The sequence below is a fragment of the Myotis davidii genome, unplaced genomic scaffold, assembly GCF_000327345.1.
Source record: "Myotis davidii unplaced genomic scaffold, ASM32734v1 scaffold197, whole genome shotgun sequence".
Lineage (NCBI taxonomy): Eukaryota > Metazoa > Chordata > Mammalia > Chiroptera > Vespertilionidae > Myotis > Myotis davidii.
The window spans coordinates 3,037,552-3,056,810 of NW_006291549.1; the positions used below are offsets into that span (position 1 = coordinate 3,037,552).

At 42.2% G+C, this 19,259-nt stretch overlaps 1 protein-coding gene across 1 annotated transcript in view; it reads left to right on the top strand.

The window, feature by feature from the left end:
- The window catches only part of ADAMTSL1 (ADAMTS like 1), a 393,380-nt gene that overhangs the window by 364,215 nt on the left and 9,906 nt on the right, over nt 1–19,259 (top strand). The window contains 3 exon segments of the mRNA XM_006764922.2: nt 2,728–2,940; nt 4,524–4,704; nt 7,768–7,975. Of these exon segments, the coding sequence (XP_006764985.1) occupies nt 2,728–2,940; nt 4,524–4,704; nt 7,768–7,975 (602 nt within the window).

The following is a 19,259-nucleotide window of genomic DNA, read 5'->3' on the forward strand; positions in this document are numbered from 1 at the left end:
ACATCTTTAACACCACTTTTTATTTTCTGTTGTTGGATTTTTTTATAATAACCATCCTAATGTCTGTAATAATTAGTGATGTTGAGGGGCATCTTTTCGTGTGCTTATTGGCCATTTGTATATCTTCAGAGAAATGACTATTCAATTCTTTGCCTGTTTTTAAATGTGGTTGTTTGTGATTGTTATTTTTGTAGGAATTGTTTATATATTCTGGCTATTACTGCTTTATCAGATCTATGATTTACAAACATTCTCTCCCATTTTGTGAGTTGCCTCTTCAATCTGTTGATAAGTGTCCTTTGCACAATAGCTTTCAATTCCGATGACCTCCAGTTTATCTAATTTTTCTTTTGCCATCTGTGCTTTTAGCATCATTTCCAAGGAATCTTCACCAAAGCTATTATCATGAAGCTTTTCCCCTAAGATTTTTTTTTTTACTTTTAACTCTTAGGTTTAGGTTTTTGACCCATTTTGAGTTAATTTTTATATGTGGAGTCAGGTAAGTGTTCAACATTTTTTGCATGTGGATGTCCAGTTTTCCTCGCACCATTTATTGGAAAGACTGTCCTTTCCCTATTGAATGCTCTTGGCCCCCATTTTGAGAGTCATTTGACCATATCTGCAAGAGTTTATTTCTGGGGTTTCTATCTATCCCATTGGTCTATATGTCTGTCTTTATGCCAGTACCATACTCTTTCAATTACTGTGGGTTTAGAAGTTTTAAAATCAGTAAGTGTGAGACCTTCAACTTTGTTGTTCTGGTTAAAAATTGTTTTGACTCTTTGGGATCTCTAAAGATTCCATCGGAATTATTAGATAGATTTTTCTATTTTGGCAAAAGAACATCATCAGGATTTTGATAGCCATTGAATTGAATCTGTAGTTCACTTTGAGGACTATTGACATTGTAACAATATTAAATCTTCCAATCCATGAACATGAGATATCCTCCCATTTATTTATGTTTTCATTTCTTTTAGCAATGTTTTGTAATTTTCAGTGTATAAATCTTTCACTTCCTTAGTTAAGCTTATTCTTAAGTATTTTATTCTTTTTGATGCTACTGTAAGTAGAATTGTTTTCTTAATTTCCTTTTCAGATTGTTTATTGTTAGTGTAACACCTAACTCACTTTATTGGCCAAAGTAGTCACATGGCCAAGGTCAGGAAGGAGGTGGGGAAGTACAGCGCACCCATAATGGGAGGGCACTGCAGTTACATGGCAGAGTGAGTCAATACAGGCAACAGGAAAGAATTGGCTCCTGTAACACTGTATCCTATACTGCGCTTCCAATGCAGATTTTAGCATTACTTTTCCAGGGTTCTTCTTCAGAGTAGTCTGTTCCAACCCCTTCAACCTACATAATTACAATAAAAATGTAAAAGCAGAAAGAAAGGGCAAGGTGCTGAAAGGAGTGAGCAGACAAAGGATGTAGGTAACAAGGTGCCTAAGTAATGCTGGTGCCCAGCTGAACAAGGACACACGGCAAGGGATCAGAAGGCCTGTTCATTAACCTTGGGAAGGTCTCAACATCTCTGAGCCCTGGTTTCCTCCTCTGGAAGTAGGCTAAATGATATCTAAGGGCCTTTCCTCTGTTAAATCTGCCTCCTATAACAATTCTAACAGTGCTGCCCAAGAATAGAAAACAAGCCAACACTAGAAAATCCCTTTTCTTTACAGACCCATAGGCACACACATCCAGGCAGATGGCCATCTATGTGTGTCATAGATCTCATCATTTTCTGCTTTATATTTCAGTTTTGTTAGTGTGCTTTTTTTTTAATACTCTGTCATTGGCTATTTTCTTGCAAGAGGAAAGATAATCTTAACTGTCCCCAGAATAGTAGTTACCAATAGATTTTTTTAACTGAAGGAAATCCTCTAATATTTTAATTTTTAATGACTTATCGTGTGTTTTAAACTTCCAAGTAAATTTTCAGTGGAAGCTAAGTTGCTGGGAGCGCAACAGCAAATTCAGCAAGAACTCTGAAATGAGAGGAAATGAGTTTTCTCTCACAACCGCTCAGTTTATTTTACTAATTTTATGCTACAAAGCCTTTAGTTGATACGGTATCTCCGTTTAATATTTTGGAATTTTAATGTATCAAAATATGTTCAATGACTGTGTAAATAAGTATGATGTTGTACATAACCAGTGCAGGCTCGGTAAGAATTGTCTGAATGCCAACGTTCTTGACTTATAGAGAAATGAGATTAGTATTTAAAATTGTTTTCCTAGTCTCTGTTGAAAAATTTTGGCTTGAAAAAAATCACAAAGAGTAAAATGGAGGCAGATATTAGACTTTTACCAGCTAAAGTTTGATTCTTAACTATTACTATATAGTGTGTACCTTTTCGAACTCACTGCATTTGAAGAAATGATTTCTTTCATTATAAAATTGGTGTAGGAACTAATTAACTCCAAAAAGTGTTCAATGAGTAAATATTAATTGCTTCATTTTTTTTAAGTCAGTGCAGGGACATAGGTAGAAATAGGCACTTTGTGTCCTTCAAGAATTTTTACTTAATTGAATGAATAATAGTCATGTTCCCAGAACCCAGAGTACAAAAACATCTCCTGTTTGCTTGGGAATGGCAAGCAGAAGAAAAACGCCCCGGGAGGACCATGTTGTACCCAGGGACCCTAGAGCCACAAACACGCTAAAGCATATCAGGAATGTGTCCTTTTTGGCTTTACCGGTAGCTTACCTCTCCTCTCCTCTCCAGGCTGCCCCATCCAAGGCCACCCTACCCCCAACATCACCTGGTTCCATGGTGGCCAGTCAGTTGCCACTGTCACAGGATTGACACATCACATCTTGGCAGCTGGACAGATTCTCCAGGTTGCCAATCTAAGCAGCGAGTCTCAGGGGGAATTCAGCTGCCTCGCCCAGAACGAGGCAGGCGTGCTCGTGCAGAAGGCCTCTCTTATCATCCAAGGTAAGAACCTGTGGGACTCTGGGTGCTGGACTTATTTCTTGAACAAGTGAGTCCCCCTGAGAATCTAGTTCTGTCGTGGACAAAATGACTTCTGGTCTCCAATGGTCCCTAGAATGTGAAAACACACTGAACCATGTTTCCATCCCATGAGGCCCCTCAGCAGAGCCACCAGGCCCCACAGCAGCAGAACCTGGAAGAGTCAGTGCTGCTTTCATAGGTGGGACCCAGGAAACACCATCTTATAGCAAAGTCAAATGCATTTCCTTTACGCTGGGTGAATTTGTAAAGAAAACATGCAGTTGAGTGTAAAGTAGCCTGTTGCAAAAAATGCAAATTTTGTCTGTTGGTTTGGTTCCAAAATAAGATAGATTGTGAACCACTTGGTTATTGCCTCCTGCCCTGGAGAGTCAGGGCCGGTACCGGAACCTGCCCATCACCCTGGAGCCTTCAGCTGTGTCGCACACTGAGTGCTCTCCAGGCTCCTCTCCCGGGAGCCAGTCAAAGACCAGACTGAGAAGCCTGTGTGGCTGGTGCATATTACTTCCAGGAACACTGGCGGCTCAGAAAGCCCTTGGGCAGGTCCTGCCTGGTATTTGCTGCACCAAGAAAGTATGGATGAGCCCAATACAGTGAGAGGGGCGCCATCACTGGCCTTGTCATAGAAACTCAAGGAGGCTCATGAGTTTTCCATAGGCCAGTTGTACCTGTGGTCGGTGTGTGACACTTTCAGGGAAAGCAAAATTCCACTGTGTATTCTGAATGGAGGATTCTGTGGGAGGCGACAGACTTGTATGTCAATACAGCCCATAAAAAGGGAGACCTCTGAGCACATCCTCCCCCTTTTTCCCTTAAACATCCTCCCCCACCATTTGGCTTTCCAGACAAGAAAGTGAGTATTCCATTGTCTCGCCAGCCAGCCAGCCATTCTCTGGTGGAAACCGGAGCCTATCTGCAAGATTTGTAACACGCAACTTTGCAAATAAGCACTCACAGTTTACCAGCCCACAGTTATTTTAACAGCTTCCCTGCCAGTGAGTCCCAGGCCCCCCACACAGAAAATGCAGAGAAATTGCCTTTCTCACTGACTGGTTACATCAGTGACTCACGTAATCGAGGGCTCTCTGGATAGGCTGGTTTTTTGTAGCAGCTACAATGTCGAACTTGAATCTGCACTTTTAAATACGATTGTGAAGTATCTCTGATATTTTTCTCTCTTTTGTTGAAAAACATGGTCACTTTCTGGTGAGCCAGTTGGAAAAAAAAAAAAAGAGTGCTTTAAGAAGTATGTTTAAAAAGAGTAAGAGTAAGAGCTACAGCCGCTGATTAATACTCTCTCTGTGCCAGGCCCTGGGCGAGGCTCTTGACCTTCGTTCTATCCAGGCCTCATAATAACTTGATGTAAGAGCTATTGTGCTCATTTTCTGGGTGAGCCAACTGAGGGCTCTGGAGACCACATAACTTGCCTAGATAAACTGAGGGGCCAGGCTCATTCATGACAACCATACCCCTCTCCCCCAATGCCCTATCAGAAGAAATATAGAGCATGGGCAGTAATGCTCTCTGCTTTTCACCTTCTGTGACAGATTACTGGTGGTCTGTGGACAGACTGGCAACCTGCTCCGCCTCCTGTGGTAACAGGGGCGTTCAGCAGCCCCGCCTGCGGTGTCTCCTGAACAACACAGAGGTCAACCCCGCTCACTGCGCAGGGAAGGTCCGCCCTGCTGTGCATCCGGTCCCCTGCAACCGGAGAGACTGCCCTTCCCGGTGAGTGAGGCCGAGGCTGGCTCAGGCCTCCCGCCCCCCAGTTAGGACCCCGGCTTTTAGCCAAATTGGTGGCCAGCCCTTCCTTGTCTAGCACTACGCAAGGGGGGACTTCAGTGCAGAGGGAGACGTGCCCTCCAAGGAGCTGCTCTTTCCTACAAGCACAGCTTTGTCCAGACTCGGCACTCTGCAGAAACTACCCCTCACCTCTCAGGGCTTCCCCTGGCATCCCCAGGCCTGAATGGTGCTGGCAAGAGATAGCTCGCATCCTGCAGTGAGAAACTGGCTCTGTTTGTAGGAGAAGAAATGTGTTTGCAGCTCAAGTGCTCAGGGATGGGGATTACTGCCTCGACCTCTCTCCTTTCCCTTCCTTCCCCTCCCTTTGAACTTTCAATACCCATGCTAGTCAGTACTTCAGCTTAGTCGAAGAATCTGATCCCCTGCTTTTCCACAAACGGTGGCATCCTGCTAACAGTGAACTACGTCTTCATTTCCTTAGTTGCCTCAATGTTGGCTAAACATTCTCTGCATCTGGGACCCTCACAGAGCCCAGACTGACACCCACAGTCTCTGCCTCTCACAGCTTCCTCGAGCTTTGAGAAGCTGTGAGTCCCACTGAGCATGCCCACCGCAGTCCTCAGTCAGTAGCTGAAGGGATAATGGATGGGCTTCGAGTTGGCACCAGCATGGTGCCCTGAGCCTGGGGGGACTTGGCTGGTCCCTGCAATGCCCCTCCACTGCCTAGCTGTAGGACTCGCGTACACCACTTAGGCAACCGCCTCGTGTTTTGCCAGCTGAGTCATGAGGAGCAGCTGAAACCAGGAGAGACTCAATGAAATATGAAACACGCTCATTAATATCAGCAGTTTGACTTGCTGACGGGAAGGTTTCCACGGGAATGATTAATGTCCTTTTATACCCTTCCTGAACTGTAACATAGCCCGTACCTCTCCTCTCTCAAACCCCTCGCCCCGGCTCCTGAAAAATTGCTGAAATGTATATTTGGAAATAAAAGTTGATTGAAATGCAGGCCTGACATTCACCAGGGATACGAGAGCCTGGAAGACTGCCCTTGCCAAGCTGTGTGAAATGAAGACGCGGTCTCGGACATGCCAGGGGCTTTCTGATTTGCCGGGGTGATAGTCAGAGTCAATCAGCCTCATTTACTTCTGCGGATGAAATAACGGCCGTGTCTGGTAGGGTTTCAGGCCCCCAGGAGCTTTCACACGCCTCGCGCCTGCTTCCTAAGTGGCTCTGCTTCCGTGGGCTGCAATTCTGCATGCAGTCCTCTCTCTCCAGGGCAAACGGAGCAGGGAAGTTCCACCAAACTAAATAAACTGCAGATCCAGGCGCTGGAGGAACTGGCCTCCTGTCCCTGCTCCTGGCCTCTCCTGAGAGCCAGACGTGGCACCACCGCACTAGGAAGTGGCCACAGGTTCACCTTTGAGTGGCTGTCCCGCCTCGGGCCTTCAACAGCCTTCCTTGCAGATGCAAAAAAAAGAGAAAGATAAATACCTCATGATTTCACTCATTTGTGGAATCTAGAGAACAACATAGACTGATGAACAGGGACAGATCCAAAGACAGAGAAACAGCGATCAGACTATTAATCCCCAGAGGGAAAGTAGGGGAGGGAGGGGGCAAGGGGAATATAATAAAAAGGGGGGGTGGGGGGCACCCTGGTCCTCTCTTTTGAATAGCTGTGGGCAGTCCTGTTTGGGCCCACACAGGACCATTTCATTTAGATAAACTTTTTCTCAGGCAATAAAACCAGAAATGCTCCCTCCCACCCCCCAGTTTGAGTGAAATGGTTGGAAAGCCTGTCTTTTCTCACTATTTTCCCCAACCTATTCCCCCTTCCCTCCTCCTCTCTGAGAATTATCCTAGGGCGTAAACATGCAAAGAGAGCCCTGCATGTTCGTACATGGACCGGGAATCTCAGGGTTTGCCAGCTGCCATCTGGGCTCTATGAAAAAAGCCATGTTTTAGTGTTGGCCGGTCTCACTTCCAAGGATCTGAACTATAGTTGGAACCAAGTTTTCTGAGGACAACTCCTTTCAGCTGTCTAAGAGGTGCAAGACCTATGGACTGTGACTCAGAGAGGGGGGACGTAGCTCCAGAGAGCTGGAAGGAGCCTGCATGTTCCTGAGGGACTGAACATCAGAGACATGGGTTAAGGCGAGGCAGCAAATACAGTGGGTACCAGCAGAAACAATGTGGGCTTCAGTGGGACCCAGGTTGCTCCTGGGTCAGGAGGTGAGAGGAATGGTTGGAAAGCACAGGTTTGGATGGGACTTCCCTAGGAGTTGTCTCTCCTCTGCCAAACACCGGGTGCTGGTAAGAAGTACGAGAACTGCAGAGCCGTGTAACTAGCTCAAGACTTTCTGCAGGCTCATGGCTTTGGGGCCAATGTCAAGCTGAAACAACTGATCTTCAACATATGCTTTCAGGATACACCTTTCTAGTCCATTTCCAAAGGGTATTTGTTTCCTGTGATTGCTGTAACAAATGACCACAAACATAGTAGCTTAGAACAACAGAAATTTATTCTCTCATGGTTTTGAAGCCTGGAAGTCCAAAATCAAGGTGTCAGCAGGGTTGTGCCCCCGCCAAAGGCCCTAGGGGAGTGTCTGTTCCTTGGCCCTTGCAGCTTCTGATGCCTCTGAGCATCCCTCGGCTTGTGACCACATCACTCCCTCTTCTGCCTCTGTGAGCACACTGTCATCTCTTCTGTGTGGCATCTCCCTCTGTCTTTCTCTTACAAGGATACTTGTGATGACGTTTAAGGCCTAACCAGATAACATAGGATAATCCCCAAATCCCTCATTATATCTGCAAAGCCCCTTTGTCCAAATAAAGTAACATTCACAGGTTCCAGGGATTTGCCGGAGGTTTCTTTGGGGCGGCCGTTTTCAGCCTATCACTCCACGTACATACAGTAAAAAGGGCCATGGCCCCCAAATGAGCAGCTGTGTGGTGAGAGCCTGGAGGGGGGGGGGGGCTCTTTTCCTGAGAGCATACAGCCTCGTTCCTCTCCCCGAGACTGACACCTCCTCCTCTCCACAGGTGGATGGTGACCTCCTGGTCCGCCTGCACCCGGAGCTGTGGGGGAGGCATCCAGACCCGCCGGGTGACCTGCCAGAAGCTGAAAGCCTCTGGGATCTCCACTCCCGTGTCCAATGACATGTGCACACAGCTTGCCAAGAGGCCGGTGGACACCCAGGCCTGTAACCAACAGCTCTGCGTGGAGTGGGCCTTCTCCAGCTGGGGCCAGGTGAGAGGAATGTATTTGACAGGTAATCTAAGGGTGCTGACCCTGCAACAGTAGGAGGTGCCTCGTATGTGATCTCTCCAGGAATATGCTTCATGTGCACTGAGAACAATGTGTCATCTGAAGTTTGGGGATGAAATGCTCTCTAAATGGTTATAAATGTGGCACGTACAGCAGTTATTTTCATATTCATTTTCTGTCTGGATGCTCTGTCCATTGAAGTAAGTGAAATAGTAAAGTCCCCAACTATTATTGTATCACTGTGAATTTCTGCCTTTATGTCCATTAATATTTGCTTGATATTCTTGGGTGCCCTTATGTGGGCTGCAGAGATATTTACGGCTGTTACATCCTCTTCTTGGATTAACCCCTTTAAAATTATGTAATGTCTTTATTTTTATATTCTTTGTTTTACATACTATTTTGTCTGATATGAGTATTGCTACCCCAGCTTTCTTTTCATTTCTATATGCATATCTTTTCTCATGTGTGTCTATCTATCTAAAATGAGTCTCTTATAGGCAGCATGTGTATTGGGTCACTTTTTTAATCCATTCTGTCACCCTGTCTTTTGATTAGATCATCTAGTCCCTTTACATAGAATATATTGATAGGTGTGTGCTTATTGCCATTTTGTTGTTCTCTGTGCCTTTATTCTGCTCTTGATTTCTTTGATTTGTTGGTTTTCTTTAGGGTTTTGATTGGATTTCTTTCTCTTAGTTTGTGTGTTTGTTATGGGTTTGGTTTACGGTTACCATAAGGTTCATATATATTCGTCTATAGCTACAGCAATCTATTTTAAACTGATAGGCATTGAAGTTCAATTGCATTCTAAAAGCACTACATTTTTACACCCCTTCCATTCTTTATTTTGACGTTTAAATCTTTTTGTTTTGTGTATCCCCTGATTATTTATTGTATTCATAGTTAATTCCGCTGCTATTAAGTGGTTGATTTACTGTAGTTATTATATATTTGCCTTTACCAGTAAGATTTTTTTCTCTTTCCTGTATTTTCTTATTTCTGGTTATGGCCTTTTCTTTCTGCATAAAGAAGATCCTTTAGCATTTCTTATAAGGCTGTTTAGTGGTCGTGAACTCCTTTCGTTTTTGCATAAGCAAATTCTAGGTGGTAGAATACTATACTTTCAGCACTTTGAATATTTCCTGCCATGCTCATCTTGCCTGTAAAATTGTTTCTGTGAAATCAGCTGATAGCCTTATGAGTTTTCCCTTTGTGACTCGTTTCATTCTTGCCTCCTTTAAGACGGTGTCTTTATCTTTACTTTGGCCATTTTAATTACAATATGTCTTATTATGGGTCTTTTGGGGTTCATTTTGTTTGGCACTCTGTGCTTCCTGGACCTGGATGTCCGTTCACTTCCCCAATTTTTTTTGATTTTTAGAGAGAAAGGGAGAGAGTGAAACATTGGTGTGAGAGCAAAACATCAATTGGTTACCTCCCGTATGCACCCCTCCCGAAGATTGGACATGCAACCTGGGCATGTGCCCTGACTGGGAATCAAACCCGCAACCTTTTGGTGTACAGGATGACACTCCATCACCTGAGCCACCTGGCCAGGGCTCTTTGAATTCTTTACCAGGAAAATTACTTGTTTCATGAGGGAATTTCTCTGGAGTTTTTTCTGGTACCTTCATTTGGGGCATGTTCTTCTGTATTTGTCCCTATGGGTTGGATGGAATAGCTCTCTCCCCCAGACTTGAAAAGATGGTCTCTGTGTGTCAAACAGTTTTGTTGGGCCACGTGTAGTCAGGGCAGGTGCATGTGGTGCCTACTGTGTTGCCTGGCCTGAGGAGTGGGTTCTGGGCAGCCTGGTGTGTGCATCCTCCCTTGTCCCTCTAATCTGGGAGGGGATGCCTAGTGCTGGTGTGCCCTGTTGTCTTAATTATCTGTTGTCGGAGCAGGGTCTGGGCAGGGTTGTCCTGTGTGCTTGCCTCTCAATGCCCCCCTAAGCTGCACTCATTCTCTGGGTGGGGCAGCCTGTGTGCACACACCTGCACTCTGCTATCTGCTCTCTCTCCCAGCAGCAACCCACTCACTCCACACGGGGCAGCCCTGCATGTGGGTACCATAGTGTATTACTCGCTCCACACTCTGCAGGGGGGCAGCACCACATGGCACATAGTAGCACCCACTATCTCTGCACAGGGTAGCCCCGCTCGTGGGGACTGCAGCATTTTTCTAGCTCTGCACTCTGTCTGGAAGGGGGAGTCCTGTGTACATGTACAGCATCACCCTGCTGTACTTGCTGGATCAATCTCTGGGTGGAGGGGCCTCTTGTATGCATGTTACGGAGCCCTCCTGTTCCTGCTGGATCTAGCTGCAGGAGAGAGGCTGTGGACACACTGTAGCACCCTGAATGTCTGCCAGAGAACCTGCCTAGAGCTCCCGCCTGTTATCCATGCGCAGGGGAAACCAACAATGGTGCTCAGCCGTTCCTCCGGTCTTGAGTTTTTCCCTCAGCTCCAGAGAACTCTCACAGTTCCCCAAACTTCTCTACACAGTCTCTCTCTCTCTCTCTTGCTTATTGTGCAAAAGCTGTTCAGTTGGCTCAGGGTTGTCTCTTAGGAGGAAGTGCTATAGGGACAGTTGTACATTCGATGTGCTCTTTGGAGGGAGCGAGCTCAGTGTCCACTTAAGCCTCCATCTTCAACCTGGTAGAATGTGTGTTCTGTGTTCACAACTGATTTGGAGGCTGACTGAGCGTCTAAGGGCTGTCTTCCAGGGCTGATGATCAGCTGTGTGGTAACAACTACTGCGCTTTGTCGGGGGCTGGGGCTGCTTGGTAGCCTGATCCTTCCGATTGATCAGGCTTCGTTCCTGAGTGGCTGTTGTCTGAACCATGCCACTAAGCTTGGCCAACCCAGAACAACCACAAGGCTCTTCTGGATGCTTTTGGCCAGTTAGCAACTCAAAACTCGTTGGAACTGGCTATCCACACATTACTGCGTTCACATCCCACCCCCACCCCGACCCGAGGTGTGTCTCTGGAGAACAATCCCTTGGAATTTCCTATCTGGTTAATACACTGTGCCATCTCTAATGAAGATCAGATGTTATTTGGGGACATGTGGCCACAGAATTTACTTGTAACACGTAAGTCATTTGTGTCCCAGGTGAGTCAGGGGACAATGTTCATGCTGGCCAGTCAACACATTCGACCAGATGCTCCTTTTTGGCACCTCTACCAACCCCCACTTCCTTCCAGCGACCTAATGTATGTGCTTCATAATCAGAGAGGCATGACTCCCCCTTGCTCCGACGCCTGGGGGATATCATCTTTCTCTTACCTGGAAGCGTCCACTCTGATAGCTCTCATTCGCCCAAGGCAGCTCTGCTTCTAGGCTCTCCGCTTATTGGCAGCTTGTGAAATGACAATTGGGAACAGATCTGGCTACACATGGGAGGAATTTCTGTATTATATCATTGAGGTCAATCAAGGGGACATACAGTGCACATTGATCATTCTCAGTAATTATTTTTCCTAAAAGAGAGAAAAATAGGTCTTTCCCATCAAATACTCTCCCCCCCTTCTTATTTCTTCTAAAACCCTCTAGGCAAATAATGTCTCAGGCTTTAATGTAAATCACCTGTGAATACTGTTAAACTTGCTAATTCTGATATAACAGATCTGAAGTAAAGCTTTGGATGCTAATTTTTTTATTAAGGTATAATTGACATATAACATTATATTAATCTCAGGTGTACAACAATAATGATTCCATATTTGTATACATTGTGAAATGATCACCACAAGTCTAGTTAACATCTGTCACCATACATAGTTGTAAATATTTCTTCTGAGAACTTTTAAGATCTATTCTAAGCATAGAATATACAATACAGTATTATTAACTATAGTCACCAAGCTGTACATGACATCTCCATGACTTTATTACTGGAAGTTTGTAACTTTTGACCCCCTTCACTGATATTGCCCACCCCCACCTCTGGAAACCACCAACCTGTTTTGCGAGGTTTTCTGAGATTTCACATATAAGTGAGGTCATACAATATTTGTCTTTGTCTTATTTCACTTAGCATAATTCCCTCAAGATCCATACGTGTTGTTACAAATGGCAAAATGTCTTTTTCTTTAATGGCTGAGTAATATTCCTCTGTGTGTGTGTGTGTGTCTCATTTTCTTTATCCATTAATCCACTGATGGACACTTAGCTTGTTTCCATGACTTGGCTATTGTAAATAATGCTGCAATGAACATGGGGTGGCATATATCTTTTTGAGTTGGTGTTTTCAGATAAATACCCAGAAGTGGAACTGCTGGATCACATAGTAGTTCTATTTTTAATTGTTTTGAGAAACCTCCAAACTGCTCTCTATAGTAGTGGCACCAATTTACAAGCCCACCAACAGTGCACAAGGGTTCTCTTTTTCCACATCCTCACCAACACTTATCATTTTGATAAGACATTCCAACTGGTGTGAGGTGATAGTTCAGGGTGGATTTGATTTGCATTTCCCTGATTATTTGGTGATGTTGAGCACCATTTCATGTACCTATTGCGCATCCGTAAGTTCTTTTAAAGAAATATCTATTCAGATTCTCTATCCCTTTATAAGTTGATTTTCTTTGGGTTCTTTGCCATTGAGTTGTATGATATATATATATATATATATGATATTAACCCCTTATCATATATATGATTTGCAAATTATTTTCCCCCATTGATTAGGTTGTATTTTTAATAGTTTCCTTTTCTGTGCAGAAGCTTTTTAGTTTTATGTAATCTCACTTGTTTATTTTTTCCTTTTGTTGCCTTTACTTTGGGTGTCAGATGCAAAAAATCATTGCTAAGACTGATATTTTAGGAGATATGATTTCAGGCCTTACGTTCAAGTCTTTTACCCATTTTGAGTTAATTTGTGTCTTATGTAAGTTAGTGATCCAGCTCCATTCCTTTGCATGTGGCTGTCCAGTTTTCCCAGCGCCATTTATTGAAGAGACTGTCATTTCCCGATGTATATTCTTGGCTCCTTTGTTGTAATTAACCATAGTTGTGTGGGTGTATTTCTGGACTCTCTGACTCTCTATTTTGTGTCTGCTTTTATGCCCGCACCATACTTTGTTGACTACTATAGGTTTGTTGTAATATATTTTGAAATCAAAGAGTATGATTACTCTATTTTTTTTTCAAGATTGCTTTGTTATTTGGGTCTTTTGTACTTCCATAAAAATTTAGGATTGTTTGTTCTATTTCAGTGATGGCGAACCTTTTGAGCTTGGCATGTCAGCATTTTGAAAAACCCTAACTTAACTCTGGTGCTGTGTCACATATAGAAATTTTTTGATATTTGCAACCATAGTAAACCAAGGATTTATATTTTTGATATTTATTTTATCTATTGAAATGCCATTTAACAAAGAAAAATCAACCAAAGAACTGAGTTTGCGTGTCACCTCTGACACGCGTGTCACAGGTTCGCTTTCACTGTTAGGAGATACACAAGATATTTCCGTCAATTTAAAAAAGATCACTTTTTTGTATCTAACTTTTGTACGTACAAATCCCTGGAATAATTCCCACTTGGTATGATGTATGATCCTTTTAATGTATTGTTGAAGATATTTGCCTATAAATTGTATTTTCTTGTGGTGTCTATGTCTGGTTTTGGTATCAGGGTAATGCTGGTCTGGTAAAATGAGTTTGGAAGCATTGGAGAAGGATTGGTATTAATTCTTTTAAAATATTTGGTGGTCGAATTCTCAGTAAAACCATCTGGTCCTGTACTTTTGTTTGTTGAGAGGTTTTGCATTACTGATTCAATCTCCTTAATAGTAATCTGTCTATTCCAATTTTCTATTCATGATTCAATCTTGATAGGTTGTATGTTTCTAGGAATTTGTCCATTTCTTCTAGGTTGTCTCATTTCTTGGCATATAATGTACATAGTAGTTTCTTGTGATTCTTTGTATCAGTTGTAACATCTCCTTTCATTTGATTTTATTTGAGTTCTTTTTTTGTGAGTCTAGCCCAGGGGTGGGCAAACTTTTTGACTCGAGGGCCACAATGGGTTCTTAAACTGGACTGGAGGGCCGGAACAAAAGCATGGATGGAGTGTTTGTGTGAACTAATATAAATTCAAAGTAAACATCATTACATAAAAGGGTACGGTCTTTTTTTTTTTAGTTTTATTCATTTCAAACGGGCTGAAGTTTGCCCACGGCTGGTCTAGCCAAAGGTTTGTCAATTTTGTTTCTCTTTTCAATTGTCTTTTTAGCCTCTGTTTCATACATTTCTGCTCTAATCTTTATTTCCTTCCTTATACTTTGAGCTTCATTTGTTCTTTTTATATAGTTCATTAGGCTATAAAGTTAGGTTGCTTGATATTTTTATTTTTTTTTAATATATATTTTTATTGATTTCAGAAAGGAAGGGAGAGAAAGATAGAAACCTCAATGATGAGATGTTTGGCTGCCTTCTGCAACCCGGGCATATCTCCTGACTGGGAACGAACCATGACTTCCTGGTTCACAGGTCGACATGCACCCACTGAGCCACGCCGTCTGGCTCGGGTTTCTTTTTTAACAATAATCCCTACTTTATTCAGATGTCCTTATTTATCTTTATTGTTGAGAATATTACAGATATCCCCCATTGCCCACTTCCACCCCAGGACTTCACCACCCTATTGTCTGTGTCTATGGGCAGTGTATATGCATATAAATTCTTTGGTTAATCTCTTCCCACCACCACCACCCCCTTGAGATTCGTCAGTCTGTTCCATGTTTCTATGCTTCTGGTTCTATTTTATTCATCAGTTTCCACATATAATCGAGGTCATGTGATATTTATCTTTCTCTGACTGGCTTATTTTGCTTTGTATAATACTCTCCAAAGATCCTTCCTTTCTACAGCTGCATAACAAGTATAAGTATTTCATTGTGTAAATGTATGATAGCTTTTTATGCACTTATCTACCAATGGGCACTTGGGCTGTTTCCAGATCTTAGATATTGTAAATAGTTCTCTATATATTCTTTCTGGTTTGTATTTTTGGGATTCTTAGGATATATTCCTAGAAGTGGGATCACTGGGTCAAATGGCAGTTCCATTTTTAATTTTTTGAGGAAACTCCACACTGTTTTCCATAGTGGCTGCACCAGTCTACATTCTCACCAGCTTTGTACTAGGGTTCTTTTTTCTCGACATCTTCACCAGTACTGTTGTTTCTTGATTTATTGTCATTCTGGTTAGGTAGTATCTCATTGTCATTTTAATTTGCATCTCTGATGATTAGTGACCTTGAGCATTTTTTCAAAGGTCTCTTGGCTATCTGTCCTCTTTGGAAAAAAAGGCTATTCAAGTCTGTTGCCCATTTTTTCCTATGACCTTTTTCCTCTTAGAATTTCTTTTACTGTATCCCGTAAGCTTTATTATATATTTCCATTTTCATGTATCTCAAGGCGGGTTTTTTTACCCATTGGTTGTTCAATAGCATATCATTTACTTAATCTCCACATATTTGTGAATTTTCCAGTTTTCTCCTTGTAATTCATTTCTAGTTTCATACCATTGTGGTCAGAAAAGATGACTGATATTATTTCAGTCTTCTTAAATTTATTAAGATATTTTGTGGCCTCATATATAATTTATTCTGAAGAATGTTCCATGTGAACTTGAGAAGAAAGTGTAGACTGTTTTGTATATATTTTGGTAAGTCCATCTAGTCTAATGCATCATTTAAGGCCAATCTATTCTAATTAATTTTCTGTCTCATCTACCCATTGATGTAAGTAGCGTATTAAATTTCCCTAGCATTTTAATGCTGTCCTTTTCTCCCTTTGAGTCTATTAATATTTGTGATATTATGTAATGTCCTTCTTAATCTCTTAGTACAGTATGTGTTTTAAAGTCTATTTTATCTGATAAAGGTGTAGAAACTCTTACTTTCTCTTTGTATTTATATAGAATACCTTTTCCCATCCTTACATCTGAAGTGAGTTTCCTATAGGCACCATAGCCTTTCCACCACTCTGTCTTTTGAGTGGAGAATTTGCCATTTGTAGTTCTGTTTCTTTCTTCCCTTGCTCTGTTCTCTTGTGGTATGCTTAGAATCCTTTCTCTTTATAGTTTGTGTAACTATTATAGGTATTTGATTTGTGGTTACCATGAGACTTACATATAATAAACACATTTAGAACAGTCTATTTTAAAGTTGATAAGTTAGAATTTGGAATGCAATCAACATTTTTACTCTTCCCACACATTTTTAACATTTTTTATCTTATGAATCCTTTAATTATTGTAGTTATATTTACTACTTTTAACCTTCATACTAGCATTATGACTGATTAATCCACTATCTTTTCTATTTATTTACCTTTATCTGTGGCATTTATATTTTCATATGTTTTTCTTACTACTAATTAGCACCCTTTCCTTTCACCTTAAAAAAGTCCCTTTACCATTTCTTATAAGGCTAATTTGATAATGATAAGCTCCTTTAAATTTTGTGTGGAAAACATTCTTCTTCGATCCTGAATGCTAATGGTCTTATCCCTTAGACATAAGTTGCTTTTAAAATTTTGTCTGTGACTTTAACTTTTGACATTTAATTAAAGTTGTAAGTTAGCATGGTTTCACCTTCCTTGGAATTCCCTGTGCTTCCTAGATCTAGATGTCTGTTTCTTTCCCCAGGTTAGGGAAGTTTTCAACCCCTTTCTCTCTTCTCCTTCTGTGATTGTTGGTCTGCTTGATGTTGTCTCGTAAGTCTCCTCAAGTATCTTCACTTGTTTTCATTGTTTCTTCTATTTGCTGCTCTGATTGGGTGAGTTCCACTGCCCTGTGTCTGGATTCACTGAACCCCAAACCCCTCTAGAGTATTTTTCAGTACAAGTTCTGTGACTTCTATTTGGTACTTTCTTATATTTTCTCACTGTGTTTATCTGCTGAATTTCTAAGAGCTCTCAGGTGATGCCAATGTTACTGGTCCAAGGATCATATTTTAAATAGTAGCAATGCTTGAGGCAATTCAGGGAATTGCTTGATCTCACAATCCTGTTGAAAATGTTCTATTGTTGGTATTGTTGGGATGTGCTACAAACTATAGATGCCTCTCCATCTTCTGCATTCTATTCCTGTGAGAATGAAAACAGTAATAGTTTCTGATAAGAAAGTCCTTTTGGAATAATGTCATGTAAATATCTGCTCCTTCATTTGCCTACCTCTTTGACGTCTATAAAAACCATGCTTATTTTAGTCTAAGTAGAAATAAGACCACTTCTCAGCTCAAACAATCTGTCTTCGTGTAGTAATGCAACGTTCTTCTTTTAACCCAACATACATTTATGAGGCAACTATCTTGGGTGGGGAAAAGGAATGAAGGCAAAAGCAGCCCTGGAATGTTTGCAGGAGAATTCAATGAGAGGTAGAAATGTGGTTGGAAAACAGGTGCAAAATCATGAAGAGTCTGGTATGCTATACTGTACAAGGAGTTTGTTAGGGGTGAGGTATGGGGGCACCTAGAAAGATTTTTAAATAGGAATGTCATGAACAGAGTTATACTTTGAAAATATTCTGTGGCATGATAAGTGAATTGGAAAGAGAAATCTATTTTAGATGAGAAATTTGCTGATCAGAATGAAGGCATTGGGCAATGGAAATGGAGAAAAGATCCTATGAAAGTGTGATTCACATGGCTTCAGTGACCTCTTAGATATCAGAGATGAGAGACAAGGAGGAAGCTAAGATGCCTCTCAGGTTTATGGATTGAATGACTTAAGAATACAGGCAAAAAATGGTAATTTGGGGTGACAACAAGTTTGTTTTGGATATGTTTATTAAGCAGTTGGATATATAGAGCCAGGACTTAAAGCCATGCTAAACACTATCAATTTGAAAGTCATCAATAGACAGGTGATAGCTAGGAGTCATGAAGAAAAGGCACAGTATGGAACCCTAGGGGACACTAGTTAAGCTGCAGGAGGTGGGGGGGGGAAATAAGGGGGGCGGAAGATAACCTAATGATTAGGGGGAAACTTACCAAGTGGAACATGATGGACAGGCAATTTCAGTGTGGCAATTGGCACTAAAGTCAATCCACTGGAGGAAATGGAGCTGCTGGGATCATATCACTCCAAGAATCCCAATTGTGGTCAAAGGATATCAGCAAAATGGCAGACTAGGAAGCTCTAACTTCTCATTTCCCCATGGAAACATCAAAAACAACCAGAAACCGGATGAACTACCCTAATAGAATCTCTGAAAAACAGTCAAAGTTTACAGCAAACACCCAATAAGAAATACCCACCTTTGAAACTGTGGGAACTATTACGTTATTTTCACTCATCCTTTTCACCCCAACCATCATCATACAGACTTGGCCTAGAGGCAGCAGCCCATTTCCCTCCTTTAATCTGTAGGCAGCAGAGAAGATCCTATTTGCAATATGCTAACCCAGTGGTCAGCAAACCGTGGCTAGCGAGCCACATGTGGCTCTTTGGCCCCTTGAGTGTGGCTCTTCCACAAAATACCACATGCGGGCGCGCACCTACAGTGCAATTGAAACTTCGTGGCCCATGCGCAGAAGTCGGTTTTCGGCCTGGGCGAATCTATTTAGAAGAAATGGGGGGTGTCGGTCGGGCAACAAGAGACGTTGTGGAGTGAAAGAAGATGTAGTGTCGAGGATTGAGCAAGGTATGTTGAGATGGTTTGGACATATAGAGAGGATGAATGAGAGGAGATATACAAGACGAGTGTGGATGGGAGAGTTGGAAGGGGTCGACCTCAGCAAACGTACCTCAATCAGATTGAGGATGTTTTTAGCAAAGGCCAGCTTAGGAGAACCCTAATTAAGTTAATAACAATGTACCTACCTATATAGTTTAAGTTTAAAAAATTTGGCTCTGTTGACTAATGAATTTGCCGACCACTGTGCTAACCTGTCAGGTGGCTGCCTGAAAGACTGATCTGTTTCATCTAACTCAGATCTCAAGTGGCAGCCACTACTTGTGAAAGCTTCAGGGGAACTACCAACCTGTAGGCACCTGGGGCAAGAGATTACAGATGGAGACATACAATAGACATTAGAAAAACCTGGAATGAAACTCTGGCAAGTAAGCCAAGTGTACAGGGGAGTTGAGAGCCACATGCAGGCCTAGGTGTAAGACATATGCTCATAAAAGACCTGAAGCTTCCCCCTAAGGCTGATCCCTAGGCTCAGAGAACATCCAAGCTAAAAGAGAGTGCGCAAAGATGGAGAGATGACTGTGTCCTCAAAACCCAATTTCAGAATAAATCATACA